Genomic DNA, 16,589 nt, shown 5'->3' with positions numbered 1-16,589 from the left:
AATGAGGATCAAATGTACTTAACTGAACTTCCCTTGAGTTTCTTTGGTGCCTCATCAAAGATTTGAAACACGATTTCTGATCGTGTCACCCCCCTGCTGTGAAGAAAAGGAAACCTTCTGGAATAGAGGCACTCCACAGTGCAGGCCCAGCAGGTCTTTCCAGTCATGGGTGCTTCTGCCTTTCTGGCCAGCCACACTGGACGGCCCTGAAGTTTTCCCCTCCTTACCAGTCCCTGTGTCCTTGCTCCCACCTTAGCTGTCCTCCACCTTTATTTCCAGCTGTCCAAACCCAACCACCTTATATGAGCCTTCATCTCAAATCCTACTTTGTCTATGAAGCCTCTCCTTAGTCTCCCCGTAAATACAATCCCTTTCTGCTGTGTAATCTCCATGTTATTTAATTGTGTAATTCTCACAGAGGACTTAATGTAATTTTTTATATGCTTATTGTTGCACTTCTGTAAACTCCATTGCAGCAGTAACCATCTAGGACACATCTTTGTAGACTTTGCCATTCTAGCCAGTGTCTAGCACATTTTTCAAAGAGTTCTCAGATGTGGTATTTCATCCTTGTAACAACCACAGGAAATAGTCACTATTAGCTTGTTTGGTTTGATTCTGATCTGTTTTGTGTTCCATAGCTGGAAAATGTACTCATTCCCATAAAACTAGGAGTAACAAGTTAGAATTCACGTAGTCCTTTCCTTTCAAAGCTCAAGCTCTCAGCGCTGCGCTATGATTCCGCCAAACTCTATCTTGTTATCTCTGAACCTGGGTAACCAGAACTCACTTCACCATTGTCATCACCATTTAAAGCAGGAATAACTCCAGGCCAAACTGGAGTTTTACCCAGCCCTAAAATGAAGTGTTTTGTCAGTAAGAATTTTCTAGATGCCATCTAGAAATGTGCGTCCATAAATCTGATTTCTTGGACATTAACACAGTAAGACACGTGGAAGAGAATTATGTCCTTCAAAAAAGGAAAATCTATATAAACCACTACATCTTCCCAAGTCCCAGCTCTCCAACCTGTCAAAGGCCCTTGCCACTCATGCTCCACTCTGTGATATCTGTTCTCTTTTGGAGTTCACTTGTTTCGTGAAAATGGATGGACTTTTCAAAACACAGCAAGTGCATTCGCTTTTTGGTGCCATCTCTTCTCAGCTTTATTCTCCCTATTAAACAAGTGACAATGTGTTGTTGTTGTTGTTGTTGTTGTTGTTTCCTTTCTTGAAACCTAAAATACCAACATTGCATTTTTCTCAGGTGTTTTAGGTCTTTAGGAAGTTCTCCTTTCTTTCTTGTTCTTATTTTCTTACTTTCCAAAACAACAACAACAACAACATGACTTGATGGCTTTCTCTGCTCAGAGATGTCTGGTCCAGGCAGGGGAGGAGGTAGAACATCATCCCAGCTATGAGGGTAGCTGGCCCTTACCTATGGTACATGCCTGCCCTTACGCCTATCTCATCATGTCTAGGAGAATATATTACAAGGCTCATAGTTTACAGGTCTCCCATACATCTTCCTGATGTAGCGTTTTAATTGGGCTCTCTACATAGAAAGGTTCTTTGTTAGGATTTATATTCTCGACCTCATCCACGTTTCATTCTCTCTTCTCCAGCTGGTGTGCCTACTAGTCACACCGCCTAAGTTTACTTTCTGCAATTTGAATTTCAAATGATTTTTCTTCCTTTGCTAGCAGCAAAGCAAGGGGACATCCTCTACCTTCCACAGCACAGAACTGCCTCCTGTACAGGCTTACAATGTTTTCATCATAGAGATCTGACCAGATGGAACTCGGGAAAGAGATCAGGCAGGCCTCTGTCATGATTGGTGGTTGGCGCTCTGCCGTGCTTCAGGAAAATTGTGCCCTGTGTTCCACGTGTTCAGGCATTGCCGAGTCAAAGCCAACACATATTCCCTGTTCTTTTTTTTTTTTTAATGTTTGTTTATTTTTGAGAGAGACAGAGACAGAATGCATGTGGGTTACGGGCAGAGAGAGAGGGAGACACAGAATCTGAAACAGGCTCCAGGCTCTGAGCTGTCAGCACAGAGCACAACGTGGGGCTCAAACTCACAGACCATGAGATCATGACCTGAGCCGAAGTCGGACGCTGAACCGACTGAGCCACCCAGGCGCCCCAGGGCACTGTTCTTTTTATTTTCAGCTTAAACAAGTTACATGTTCTTGGTTTTTCCTCTCGCTTCCTCTTCTATCCTGAATAATTTTTTCCTGAGGGCTTTGTCTTTTCTCACAGAGAAGCAAGGGGCATCATCAGAAAGCACAGGGTCCTCACTTCAGGTCTCTACTTTGACCCTCTGTGACAGCAGAAACTTAGGGGGATGACCTAATGTTCCCGTGCACATGCACACCGGACAACATGCGTGGACCTAACTATGCTCATTCCTATGTAGCACAGTGACGGGTACATACACTTCTATTCAATAAGTAGATGTTGTTTCTGGCATCTTATGGCTAGGTGACAGTAAATATTCCCACATTCTTCTGAGAAACCAAACCAACATAGACACTTCAAGTCAGTAAATGCACAATAAATCTTAAGGAGCCCTGCTGGGCATTTCAGAAGAGGAGAATGAGGCACCCCAGCCATTCTGGACTCAGCCGCAGCACATGACTTCAAGGCAGATGGTGGTAATAATGCACTTAGCTGCTTGCACTTTATCTGTTTCTACTCGGACCCAGTGAAAAGACCTCACCAAGGGGTCTTGCTTTTCTCACCCAATGGAAAACTGTGCATTAAAATTTCTATTTTTCACAGTGTGTTTTCCCCTTTTAAAATCAGAGTGGTAAGATTCAGTATACACTCTTTGTAATAAAGTGATAATAGAAATTTCTGAAGCTAGAGTCAATTAAATATCAGTAATTTAACTGTCCTTTAGGCAAGAGGGTGTTTAATGGCCCCTCTTCGGGTGCTCAAGGACCCCAAGACTGTTCCTGGTGACTGATAAGAGTTGATCATTCACCATTATAATTACTTTCATTTTGTTAGTATACGTCTGCTCTGACTTATGATGGAGTCCTTGTGATGGCTGAAACTTTCCGAAATCTTAGGAGGCAGAAAATTGATATTTCAAGGAGAGGAAATGCTGGGGATTGTCTGGCAAATCCTGCTGCTCCATGGGGCCAGGGAATTGACATGGAGAGGACACTCAAACAGGTAACTCACAATTTTATTTAATTAAGTTCAGTTGATTTCACAGTGCTAAGTGTGGCATCTTCAAGAAAATGGAATAATTTTTTTGAGAGTAAATCTATATTACAATTGCCATTTTAATGTATTAAGCCATTATCATTTTTGAGACATTTCTAAATAAAATACTAAGTAGAATACTGTTCATATCTTATATAGATGCTTAGTCGAGATAAACTAGGTCATGTCACAATCACAACCCCAAGTCCTTGTGACTTCAAACAACAGGAGTATTTCTCACTCACACACACGTTAGATTAGGAGAGGTACTCTGCCTGTTGTAATCACTCAGGTTAACACAGCAATAACCGTCTCAAATGCTACAAAGAGAAAGAGAGTTATGGAAGGTTTTGAATTGGCAATTAAATGCTGTGGCCCAGTGGTGACACTCATCACCTCTGTTTACAACTCACTTATTTCAGTCACATTGACCTACCTAACTACGAGGACTCTAGGAAGTCCATGCTATCTTGGGGCCAGAACATCCAAGAACTAGAAATGTTTTTTAACCACTGCTAATTACTACCACAGTAGATCTTTAAATTGTCTTGTAAACTTGGATTAAGTAATTTGTTTATTTTACTCTGTTTGGGTTATACTAACAGTATTTTTCAAACGATTAATGTAATATGTGTATATTTGTAATCTTACATTTTAAACGTTCTGAAATGCCATGAGTTCAGATCACAGGTAAAAATGAATTAAAAGGAAATTTGGAATAAAAAACCCTTGAAAGTTTTTTTTTTAGTGTATCTGTATTTTAAATCCCTCAGGGCTTAATTTTAATATTATCAAGGAGAATATGATACAGTATGGTTATCAGGACTATTTAATTTATTATGTGAATACATAGATAAAACTGAAAAGCAACTATAAATAACCCATATTTCCTTTCCCATAGGCAATAGTTCAATATTAAGGAAGTATTCTTTATCACATTAAAAAAAAAAAAAAAACATATTCCTCTTTCAAGTATATATCAGAATTGATTATATCCCTTTGATTTACTTCTTTCAGATTATATCCCAGCAGCTCAAATATCCTATGGTATTTTAGTTATTCATAGCTTATAGTTATAGCAAATGAAGTCAAGATTTCTGTAAGCAAAATGGCAAATGAATATATGTGTGGGTGTTGTTTTTCATTCATAGGTTCGAATTCAAGGACTGACAGGAAATGTTCAGTTTGACCACTATGGACGTAGGGTCAATTACACAATGGATGTGTTTGAGCTGAAGAGCACAGGGCCTAGAAAGGTGAGCCACACTCAACCAGTCTTCTTAGTTTGCATTTGACATTTTTAAAGGTTTATACGTAATAGGTAGCTGGATGGTCTACATTGGTTTTTAAATGTGAGTACTTACAAATAGCATTTTTTTTTTAATAATCTGAGCTGAAGTAAATTCTTGTGTCACATAATTGATATTTAATGGTATGCCAAAGCTGAAACAAACTAATTTATATGCTGTTTATATCCTGTATCCAAAGTGGAAACAATACATTTTTTTAAAAAAAGATTTAGCAAAAAGAGTCTCAAAAACCAAAATTTACAGTGCAGGAAAGCATACCTTGCAGATAAGACACGTACTCACCTCCATGCAGTCATTTATGAAATCATCAGAACAACAAAAACATATTTAGAACAGATGAAACATTCTTGAAATAAGCAAGTAAACACATTGCAATGAACAAAAGAAAGAGCAGATAGAAGATGAGATTAAGTTTATCACTTGGCCAGCAGGGTAGAGGAACAAACACCTGGGAAACTCTAATTGAGGGGATGGGGAAGTTGGATAGGAAGCTGCTGATGCCGGCTTCCTGGATTTCAGAAGGTGACTCTGCTGGTCCTGTGACGTGACTGGGCATATCATTGGTCGTCTGAACATCCAGCCAGTACTTGATGTTACAGAACCAGACAATCCAATCTCAGTAGTTAGTAGGTACTTTATACCCAACACATATAATTTTTAACATTCCTTTCACTAGGATTAGCTAGCATGCTCAAGGAAAGACGTGTTCAGTTCCCTCATCTAAAAATTGTCTCAACCCTTGGCTGTTTTAAAAAACTGTCTCATGTATAATTTCCTGCTACAATGCAGTAATAGTAGCTAGAACATACGGAATGCCTGCTGTGTCCCAAACACTGGACTTGGTATGACTTAATCCAACAAACCTGTAATGTGAGTACTATGAGCTCCCTTTTTCCAACGAGAAAACTACGGCCGGACAGGTTATAGCTCCTTGTCTCAGGCCCAGCAATGAGAAAACGAAGACTTTAATTCAGATGTGTCTGATGTCAGAACCTTCTACATTATTACCCCACCCGAGTGGTCCTGCTCCAAAGGACTTTACTTTCTCGCACGGTAGAATATAGTCATTTCCACGACAGTTAAAAAGAAGGCATGTGGAAATCCTAAAGAGGAGGAGATCCCTTCCAGCTAGAGGAAGACAAATCAAGGAAGGCTGTGTCGAGGAGGGAGGCTTTAGACGCAGGAAACCAGCGTTGGGACAGGTGGACAGGGAGGCTGGACGTGGTGAGAAGCAGGTCAGGAAGAGCAGGTGACAGGGCACCTGTGGAACAGACCTGCCCCATGGGCCCCTCCAAGGACACCACCGGTGGCAAGGGAATGAGATGTGCTCCCAGGAAGAAACGTGGTGAGTCCCATGTATACACCGACTGGACCCACTGCGTCCACACACAGCCAACGACAAGAAAGGAGGCAGCCCGTTTGGGGCAAATGCTTCTCCCCTCTTTGGAGCGGACAGAGTCCCCGCCCTAACAACAGTGGCTCACCTCCAGGCGCACCTTCCGGCCACACACCAGACTTTGCAAGAGGAGCCATGTAAACAGAAGCTTTGCGAAATGCAAAAGACCACCCCCTACTTCACAAAACAGTAGGTACAGAGAGTAGAATGACCTCTCCGTAAAAGAAAGAATAAAAAGGAAGCTGGTGGTAGCTGGCAGTAATAGCAAGGGAGCTGTATCTGGCACTGAATCCTTCCATGGCCTGTTGAACCGTGACGCTAACGGCAATTAAGGTTTTTGGAGGCGAAGGTTAAAGAGCAAGTTGGGAGAGTGATGAACATCTTCCCACTCAGCTGACATCCATCCAAAACCCTTAAAAGAAATACGAGTGTAAAATCGGGTAGACTCATCCGTCTTCGTTTTTCCGTGGCAGCGAGCAACTTGGGCCTTCTGTCAGGAATATCAAACTTAAAAACGAGCCACTCCGAGAAACACTCTGCTGGTGGAACTCGGCAAAATGTCTGCAAACTGAGCGATCGTTCTTGTAAATGGAACAGTTGCCGGCAAGGGAGCTGTCTCTGAAAATAGATCAGAAGGTCTGCCTGTCAGTTTCCGTGACTTCTGTAACAGAGGAACTGATGGAGAGACTCCTTAAGGAGCAGCCACGACGCTCTTTCAGAAACGCTGGCTCCTGAGTGTGGTGGGACCTTTCCACTCCACTGACCCCCAGGAAGTGCCCTGGAACCAGATGTGCCTGGTGCAGGGATTTTTAATTGGAACAATTGTATTTATTGAGAGCAGGTTACATCCCACACACCAAAATGGAAAACTGATGTGCATTTTTACATTTAATCCACACAACAGCCTGGAGGTGAGATACATTTTTTTCTAAATTTATTTTTTTTTAAGTTTATTTATTTTTAAGAAAGAGAGAGAGGGAGGGAGAATCCCAAGCAGGCTCTGTTCTGTCAGCACAGATCCCGGTGGTGGGGCTCAATCCCCTGAACCATGAGATCATGACCTGTGCCAAAATCAAGGGTCAGAAGCTTGACCAACCGAGCCACCCAGGCACCCCTGCTTATTCTCATTTTAAAGAAAAGTAAGGCTCATAGAAACTAACCTGCCCAGCGATGTTCAGCTAGAAAGACGTGGAGATGGGGTGGAAACCAGGGTTCACCAGGCTCCAGAGCTCACTCTCTTCATTGCTGTGAAACCCTGTCAGTCCCAGGGCCTCTAAGAGTTCTCTTTAGGGCTGGTATGAGATTCCTATTTTGGGGGGACAGGTCTGGTCTTATCAGCCCTCCCAGGAGCAAGCTTTAAGTACAACAGGGGCTCCTCATGGCCCCTCAGTCCTCACCAGATCCCTACATCGCAGTCAAGGTCCCCTGTAAAAACAGAGATGTTTATTCATAGTATGGCAATATTTATGCACAATTCACCTTTAGGAGTCCAAAGAAGACAAATATTTTTCTGACATCGCTGCCGTTTTAGTGATTTAAATGCTTCCCTATTTTTGCTCTAGCATTACAAAAGTATCCTTCCCCCAATTTCTGTCTCTAGGAAAAATGCCTAGCTCCCCATCTGATTAAATGAGATCAGGCTTGGGAAAAGTTGCCAGTACATTGTCCAATTCCGATGATGTGACGAACTAAAGAGAGAAACTGCATCTCACGTGAGGTTCTAGGTCCCAACTCTTAAGATTCCTTTCTTCAGGAGGTGACCCCTATATCACTGTCCGCTCTAATTGACTCAATTCCCAGTGAGTCCATGGTCTAATGAGATTTGCCATGAATGGTCCCATACCCCAAGCCCTGGCTTTCTTTTTGCACAGAATTGCAAGTAAATAAAAGGCAAACACATCCACTTAGGTAAAATTTTGCTTATTACTTTAACTTGTCAGCACTTCTAAATCACTTATCTTTTAAGGGTCGAGAGTCATGAAGCCGCAGGCCATTTTTAAATGCAAAATGTCAGGGTCTTGCCAACATCTGAGGACTCTCCAGGATGTGTCCCAAATCTGTGTTTTTTCTGTTGTGGGAACTCATTAAGAAAGAAAAATGCCATTCCTAGACAATGAGCTGCTGGGACCTGGAAGGTGGCTGCCTCTTAACGAAGTGCTAAACTGTAAAACCTATTTTCACATCTTATAATTGTCATGTGGAAAGGAGAATTAACTGGAAGCCTGTTAACTGACATGTTGCTTTTTTTTTTAAGTACACATAGGAATTGAGGGTTATTAGGATGTGTGTGTATGTCTCAGAGGCGTACTTGTTTTTAAATTAACTTTTTAACTGAGTTCTTAAATAAACGTCAGCTCCAAATAGATTCTTTCGGACACTTGAAAACAATTGCTGAATTGCTGTACGTTCATGATTTCAGATCAAACTAAGAACTGTGTCAAACCCTCTTAATGACAGTCAGTTTCCTCTGTCTGCCCTATGATGATACATGCAACATTTGTGAATAATATGGTGCCTCTTTCTGACATGTTAATCCTTACTTCATTTTACTATGTTCACAAATACTAACACAATAGTTAAGAAGCTTGGAAGAAGAAGCAGGAGAGACTTCCAGAACATACTGGAACAAATGAGACCAGTAAGCAATTACATAAATTTTATTGGAGACACGAGTATGATCACCTGCATCCAGAAATTCAGGAAGGAAGTTAAGCAAGTATTAAGTGAACACCTGTTTGAGAAGGTTGTGGAGCCTAATAGCAAAGTGTGTGGACTCTGTGTCCTGCAGACCTGAGTTTTGAATTCTGACCCATGGAGTATTCCCAAGTGCAGTGTATTTAACCTTCTTTTATAGGCCCTCATCTCCAAAATCTGGTTCGTAAATGCACCTACTTCTGAATTTGCTGTGTGTATAAACTTTTCCATGCATCTAAACAAAACACATCGGATACAGTGTGTGTCCCAGTGCAAGCAGCCCAAGTGGTGGCTATTCCTATTACTTCATGGTCTACATGATACAAAGAGCCCTGGATTTCCTTTAGGACCCCGTCACAGTTCATTACTTTGTAAAGTACTTAACTAAGTACTTAATAGATTTTATGGAAAGGACTTTGTTTCATGTCCAAATGAGAAAGTAATACAAGGATGTAAAAATGCAAGAATACAAATTTAAGTGTTATCTTTGAAAGTGAAAATACTGCTCATTAATATTAATCTCTGATGTATGTAGCCTTTTAGAAAGTGGTCAGGCTTTTACCCCAGGGCTAGCTTATGTAAAACCCAAAACTATTTCTATATTGCCTCAAAAATATGCAAGACTTTTTTTGCTTGAAAATAACCCGTATATATTCCCTTTACGATAAAACCAGTAACATTGATAAAACCATGTAAATTAATTTTAGAAGGTGACAGTCCCACTAGAAGAGAGGCCCAACATAAGATGGTTTTCCATCTGTATCCCTATTCTTTTTTGAACCCCTCCTCCCCAATGTCGTGGCCACTCCACGATGGTATATTGTGAAGTTGCCAAATGTACAACCAGGCAGTATCATTAACATCAGAAAAATCGGCTCATTGCCAACTAAGAAAACTCCCAAAGCCTTCTTTTTATCTCCTTTTTAAATCTGCCTGCTTATTAATACCCCTCATTGTTCCCAAAAGAGCTGGAGAAGACTATTCTAAAATGCGTCTTCAACAATTTTCTCTGTTCTGCAGGTTGGTTACTGGAATGATATGGATAAATTAGTCTTGATTCAGGACGTGCCCACTCTTGGCAATGACACAGCAGCTATTGAGAACAGAACAGTGGTTGTAACCACAATTATGGTAAGTTTTGGTCTATGCTTTATGCTGTTCCGTCTTGTCCACAGGCAGATTTGATTCCCCAGCCATGGGGAACAGGGTGAGCGCTGCATCATACGTGTGGTGGCATGGGTCATGGGTCACATGATCCACGGGAGTCCGTTGAGGCCCTGAATAGGTTTGTCCTGAGCTTTGAGTACACTCGGTACTTTCATTTGTATTATCTTTTGTTGCACTGTTGTTCTTGGAAAAATGCTCAGATGTTAACAATTGAAACTGTCACACTCTAGTTAGAAATGGATGAAATGCTAACATTCCAAAGGACACAAGAATGAACATGGGAAAAGCAGCAGCCAGTCACAGAAAAATATCTGGTAGTAAACACCATATTATTGTTGTTACTGTTTTTTTTTAAACATCAATGTAATAATAGTTAATAGTGTTCAAATGGATAATTTTCAAGTAGTTTAATCATTGGATAGTGATTTGCATTGTCTGTTTATAATAGTGGGGATATGAATGTAAAGATTTTAATGAGCATGTTTTATAGAACTAAATGCTTTCAAAATTTTATTTTATATTTATTTTTCACGTGGAAAGGGTGTTTTGCACCGATTATTTTTCTCATTGACCACTGACACATACGCAATATAATTTTTGGACTTCTCTTAAGATTTAAGAAAAATACGACTGCTCCATTCCACCACATCATAAAATGAAAAATACTCCAAGTGTTAAGGACATTTTCTCAAAGCCATCCTAATGAAAATACCTTTTAAATAATAGAGAATATCTGGTATATTTTTCTCCCCTAAAGTCAAGCCTGCCCTTTAGAGTCAATGCTGGTCAAAGGAGATGAACAGTCGGTGACCTATATCCTCAGCTCACTGTCTCGTTAGGCAGAACACATTTTCAATAATTCATGAAGCCCTTCCTCTAAATAAAGTGGAAGTATTTTATGTTATTTAACTCTTAGCTTATGTAACTTTAGTTTTTAGTAACTTCAAGTTATTTCCAAAACTCTTGGCCCTGAGGTCAAAGCGTGAGAAAATGCCAGAGAGAAAGAAGCCTCCGTGTGCTGGGATTCGTTTTCTCTGTGTTGCATCACCAGCTAGCAGTTTACTGTTAATCTGCCAAGCCTTGATTGAAGGTTGATGATTTTAGAATGCAAACCGACTTACAGCAGTTTTTTTGTAAGAGTGCAAAATATACACCTTCTAATTAATTGTGTAACAGTTGCATGGGACTTGAAAAGCAGTATATAATATATATAGTATATATCTATATATATATACACGTCTATATTTCTTTTCCTAAAAAAGACACAGTAATGGAAAGTCGTACTTCAGTACAGTCCTCCTCTTTTCAGCCTCTGATGAAGAATCCTATTTTAAGAAATTGATCAAGAAGGAAATGAGTTCCACGCTGTTCGACCATTCCTAACTAAGGCTCACGTCTTGTTCTCCTGTGTAGTAGATATAAGCTAATTTTTCATGTGGGATTCTTCTTGGATGACCAGCTCTGGACTACCAGAAAAAAATTTTTTTTAAGTTCTGTGACTTTTCCGAGATACTAGAACAAAAGAAGAATTAATCCTCTTTCTCAAGAAAATCCATAGATGTCGAAAAAGAATCACTCAGTAATTTTGACCTATCAATTCCCCTATCTTGAAATGAGGGCATTGTACAGAAAGGTGGAATTCTGTCACTTCTAATTCCAAGTGAAGGTCTTCTAAACGTAAATATCTCTGAGTTTGTGTGCTTGTTTTCTGAGTATACACAGCTGTTTTCTTTAAAGGTTCTCTGAAATCTTGCCTGTTCTATGTGAAATAAAGTGTTTTCATGTGCATTATAGGTATAATGTAGACAGTCTCCTTTTCGTCCATGTTATTAAAGGCACGGGAGATCTAATTCTTGAAACCAGAATATTGAATCACCTTGCAAGCATGGCTCATTTTCAGGAAGCATGCTACCAAAACATAAGTTACAGTGATTGAGATTCAGTGGTTTCTTATATACGTAAAGAATATTCTGTAAAGTTAACTGTTGTTGGACAGCGATATCAATATTTTTGCTATTAAAACAGTGCAATACTCGTATTTGTCTTTTGTATAAAAATGTAATCTTCCTATAGTAATACCTCTGGGCTGTGCAATTGCATAATGATTCGGTAATTTAAAAACATACCAGAATCTTTTCCCTCAAAGTGTTCCTTGTGTTTGCTCTTGTTGAAAACGGTCACCCGGGACCTATGACCACTCCACCATCTCGTTCATTTTGAACAAAATATGATTCCTTGTAGATGAATGAGATATTGGCACCAACATGTAAAAATCTCCCAAATTCAACTGAGAACTCCCAACACAGATGGCACTGGTTAGACACTGTAACGTGCACGAGACACGTACCCAGACACGGAAGGTTGAGAGTGTTGTGGCCCTGGAAACCATTCATTTTGATCAAAACTGATATGGCGTTGCTGTTCTCCCATTTGTCTTTCCTTTGTGTATGTTGTTATTTATGTGTCGATACATTGTAATGATACATGCTGTTAAATAAAATTGATTGAGAAATTCATTTATTCATCCACAAATATTTATTAAGCTGGGCGCGGGATACGCTGCACAACAAAACAGACAAAACCCTGCACTCAGATGAGTTGATATTCCAGTGAGAGAAAGCAGACAACAGGCAGTAGATGAGTATCTTCGACCCCATGCTCAAGTAAAGTGTGGCTTCTGCTTTTTGAACTGGTGAAATTTGGTTTTTTTTTCCCCTTAGAACCGTGTTGTATATCTAGAGTGGGGTCTCCGTTTGAATGGCTTATTCCACCTGAATATAGTCATGCTGACAGCAACTTAGCTGAACGTGCATAAAATGTAAACTTGGTAGTGCCCTCCCATGAGGGTCAGGACTACAGAGTTGGAAGGTCTGAAGTTTTGAGTTCAGATGCCCACTGTTTTCTGTCAGCCTTAGTGACCACAACTTATAAAACTTTTATAAAGTCTGTAATTGTTTGTGAGACTCTGAGCCCTCCTACCTTTCTGAATTCTAAGTAACAATTCCTGTCAACAACCCAAGAAAGCCAGGTCTGCACCATGTGGTTTGAGGACGCGCGGTTGAGGAAAAGGCATTAGTGCCGTAGAGAAGAGCAAGAATGGTGGTTCCGTCTGTGATCTCACTACTCGGGCTGCGGAACTCTCCGGAAAAGGAGAGATAAAGCAGTATTTCAGCCGAGCCCATTTCCCCCTGCATGTTCTCTTCTGAAGCTAAACAATGCTTATGATGCATGACTCAGCTTAGAAGGTATTTCTTACCGTCTTGTGAACGTAACAAACCTTGAGGAAGATTGTGCATACATACATCCAGATTTATTCACTACAGCATCGGAATTATGTTACAAACCTGAAAGCAGTTTTACTTATCACACATGATCTTTCCAGAGGTTACTCTATTATACCTTTTGTTAGATGTTTCGTATTTTCTCTAGGATTTTATAGATACGCACTGTCTATATACATGTGCACATATAAGAGTACACACATATTTTATATAATATATGCACATGTACATAGACCTATGCACTAAAACATAGACGTATTTGTTCTCTCCCTTGTACTAAATACTAATTTCCCCATACATGTGCCTGCCTCTGAAGGGCTTAGCACTCGGTTGGTTTTGAAATACCTTATTTTGAATGAACTTAAAATTGTGCAGCCATCCAATTTATTCATTTTTTTCTGAATTGAATAATAACCCTTTAATTCCCACCTGTAAGAATTTTACCCATGGGATCAATTATCTACATCCATTAATATTCTTCAGGGAAAAGGAAATATCACGTAGCAACTGACTTTGGTTGATGGTACTGATTTTATTGTTTTAACTCTTTTCAACAGTGCTTGTAATGTTTATATTCATGATGTTTAGAAAATCTTAAAAACGTTCTAATAAGTATCTCTTTCAACAGTTTTACTTCTACTAAATACAAATAACCCCCAAAATTTTTCTCAGTAGGAAAATACTTTATCGATTGAAAATCATCTTAATTCATTTACACAAACATTTTCATAAGCAAGCCCTGATGTAGCAGTTTTAGACAGGGATTGATTTCTTTCCTGAAATAGCAGAGCAGATGTAGAACACTACCCATTATGGAAATTGTAGTCATAAACTCATAATCACTAAGAAGTAATGCATTTAAAATAACTTCTGAGGAATTACTGTCCCAAAGAGCACAGTAGTTGATAATAAAGATGGAAGGCTATACTCTTAAGGCAGAACTAAGTGGTTATATTCTGCTTGTCTGATCTTTCCGTTTTTATTCACAGTTCAATACCCGGGACTCCATAAGGCTGCATGTCAAAGACGCCCCACAAATCCCCCTTAATGACTCACCAGGACTCTGTTTTCTCTTCTATTGAGGAGATTTGGTATTTTCTTCAGGCATAGTAGCCCCCAAAACCTTGTATTAAATCCTCCGCAAGTATGCAGGGTAGAAGGGCTACATGCGGGCAAATTGTCAGATTGGGTTGGTGCAAAGGACGAGGTTGGGAGAGTGTTGAAGATCTGCTACCCATGTGGACTTAATATGAAAGAAAAGCAAAATGAGACACTCGCAAAGAAGCTGGGTTGAGCTGAGCAACCGGGAGATCTTTTGTTCAAGAAAAGCCTCGCTTTTCTCTCCACCTGTTCTCCCACCTTCCTGAGGGTGATCATCTTGTTTCTCTCACACTGGAGCACCGCACACCTGAATCTCAGTACCTGTGCATGCCCCCACCTGTGCAAAAAGTCTCGCTAAATCTCTAGTCAACATCTTCAGTACGCTGAAGGTCTTCCAGTCTTTGTTGGTTTGTTTGGCAGGAGCTCAAAGACCCTGACAGGCCCGTTCTGTCCAAAAAGGGAACTGAAAAAGGAAAAGAAAAGAAAGCTAGATATTTTTTTACTTAGATTTGCACGTGTGTGTTTCAGAAGAGATAGCCTAGCACTTAATAGTCACTTTCGTTTTGAAGACCTGAATCAGGAAGTCTAATATAATTACTTTGCCCTGATACTCGTGTTTAGGGAGCACAATTCCACCAGGAAATCTTCAGATTTATTGAGTGCCTTATATGTACCAGACAATAGGAGGAGATAAGGAGAGGTTTTATCTACACTGTGTACTTATAATTTCATATAAAGTATTTCATTCACTCACACTACAGAAATCCACATCCTTACCTACACCTGTCCCCTCTCTAGTTAAATCACAAATCTCAAGTAGCTGCACACACCTTGACAGATGCAGTAAGAGCTTCAACAATTTCCATATACTTCAAAATAGAGATTCAGATCCCACTTCTGCTACTTCTGTGAAATGGAATGATTTGCTTACCCTCTCTGAGCCTCAAATTCTCTGCCTGAGAAGTGGGAAGTGCCTGTCTCAAAATATCAATGTGAAAAGTAAATGAAAGGTACAGTTAAAGAACTTAGCATTATTTCTTCACATGTACTAAATAAGTCGGAGCTACTAATATTTTTCACAACTATATATATTTTTTTTTACATTTTTATTTATTTTTGAGAGACAGAGAGAGACAGAGCACAAGTGGGGGAGGGGCAGAGAGAAAATGAGACAGAATCCGAAGAAGGCTCCAGGCTCTGAGCTGTCAGCACAGAGCCTGATGCGGGGCTCGAACTCAGAAACTGTGAGATCATGACCTGAGCTGAAGTCAGACGCTTAACCGACTGAGCCACCAAGGCGCCCCATTCACGACTATATTTTATCATTGTCCTCCACCACCTTTTTACAAAGAATTACAATCTTAATCACAAGAGGACAAGAGGAATATTTTATTTATTTTTGCCCTCCTCGTTCCCACTGCCTGGCACGCAGTGGGTGCTTAATAAATGTTTGAGTACACAGTAGAAACACAGCTTTTCCTAAAGCAACTTGCTCCCTAAATAATGTAGAGGTAATTTAGCAACACAGATGTGATTACCAGCTAGAGAATCATGTGCACATGAACTGATACGGTCATATATGTATATGAAGGCTAAAATACTTAAGTGTTCAAGTATTGCACACACTTTAGCACCACATGGGAGCCATAGCGGTACAACTTTTGAAAACTCTTAAGTGTGTTCTACTAAAAGTTTTAAGTGGTAACCATGAAGCAATTTCAGGTGTATTTTATAAATGTGTAATTCTTGATTTTCTCTCCATATTCTCCCACGTTTTAATTAGCTGTCACAAGAAAAAAAAAAGAAGGAAAGTATTAGCTCCTTGTAGCTACCAATATTTTATAAACGCTCTTAGAAATTAACACTGCTCTGCAACAACTCATCCATCTTCATAACCACATTTATAATTTAATTAAATTATACAGGAGAATGTTTTCTGTAAGCTACCAAACCGTTTTCATCTATCTAAAGAAGAGACAATTAGTTGCCTTAATTTTATAGGTAGAGAAACTTTCTTCACCCAAGTCCAGTGTTAAATTATTCATTAATTACAAAGAGGCGGGAGACTTCTGGGTCCCTTGACTATGTCAACATAAGGCAGTAGTATTCAAGGACGAAGCCTAGACAATTGGCCACAGGAGAGTTACTTAGGGCATCTCTGAGAGAAAATTATGGACCATGTCATTTACATTTTCATTAAATTTTCAAAAGTAGTTTCCACGTTTGCAAAGTCCTTAAAAATCAGAAGTAGTATAGAAACTGCCATGTTATGCAAGGTGAAATACCATCTATCACAGAGTCACAAGAGCCACGTTCAACTTCGCTAGTTAACACGCTGGCTGAGGGAGAAGAAAAGAGTTGTGTGAAAACTACTTCGTGACTGTTACAGTACAATGTTATAAATCCATGATTTCCATGACATTGT

The 16,589-nt window shown here is 39.8% G+C and overlaps 1 protein-coding gene across 13 annotated transcripts in view; it reads left to right on the top strand.

Moving 5' to 3' along the window:
• Nucleotides 1-16,589, top strand: part of GRIA4 (glutamate ionotropic receptor AMPA type subunit 4) — a 399,366-nt gene that overhangs the window by 326,850 nt on the left and 55,927 nt on the right. For 12 of the 13 annotated variants that reach the window (XR_015241385.1, XR_015241384.1, XM_086679252.1 and 9 more), the window contains 3 exons: nucleotides 3,015-3,182; nucleotides 4,367-4,471; nucleotides 9,636-9,746. Coding sequence is in view for 11 of the 13 variants with exons in the window: in XM_086679252.1 (XP_086535378.1) it covers nucleotides 3,015-3,182; nucleotides 4,367-4,471; nucleotides 9,636-9,746 (384 nt within the window). In the remaining 2 variants the exon portion in view is untranslated. Of the gene's footprint in view, nucleotides 1-3,014; nucleotides 3,183-4,366; nucleotides 4,472-9,635; nucleotides 9,747-11,091; nucleotides 12,299-16,589 lie in introns of those variants that run through there. The other variant, XM_086679262.1, reaches the window with a different exon arrangement.

Source organism: Puma concolor, chromosome D1, assembly GCF_028749965.1.
Source record: "Puma concolor isolate L17-30 chromosome D1, mPumCon1.1.hap2, whole genome shotgun sequence".
NCBI lineage: Eukaryota > Metazoa > Chordata > Mammalia > Carnivora > Felidae > Puma > Puma concolor.
Note: the sequence above shows the minus strand (reverse complement) of the source record. Positions and strands in the feature narration are given on the sequence as shown.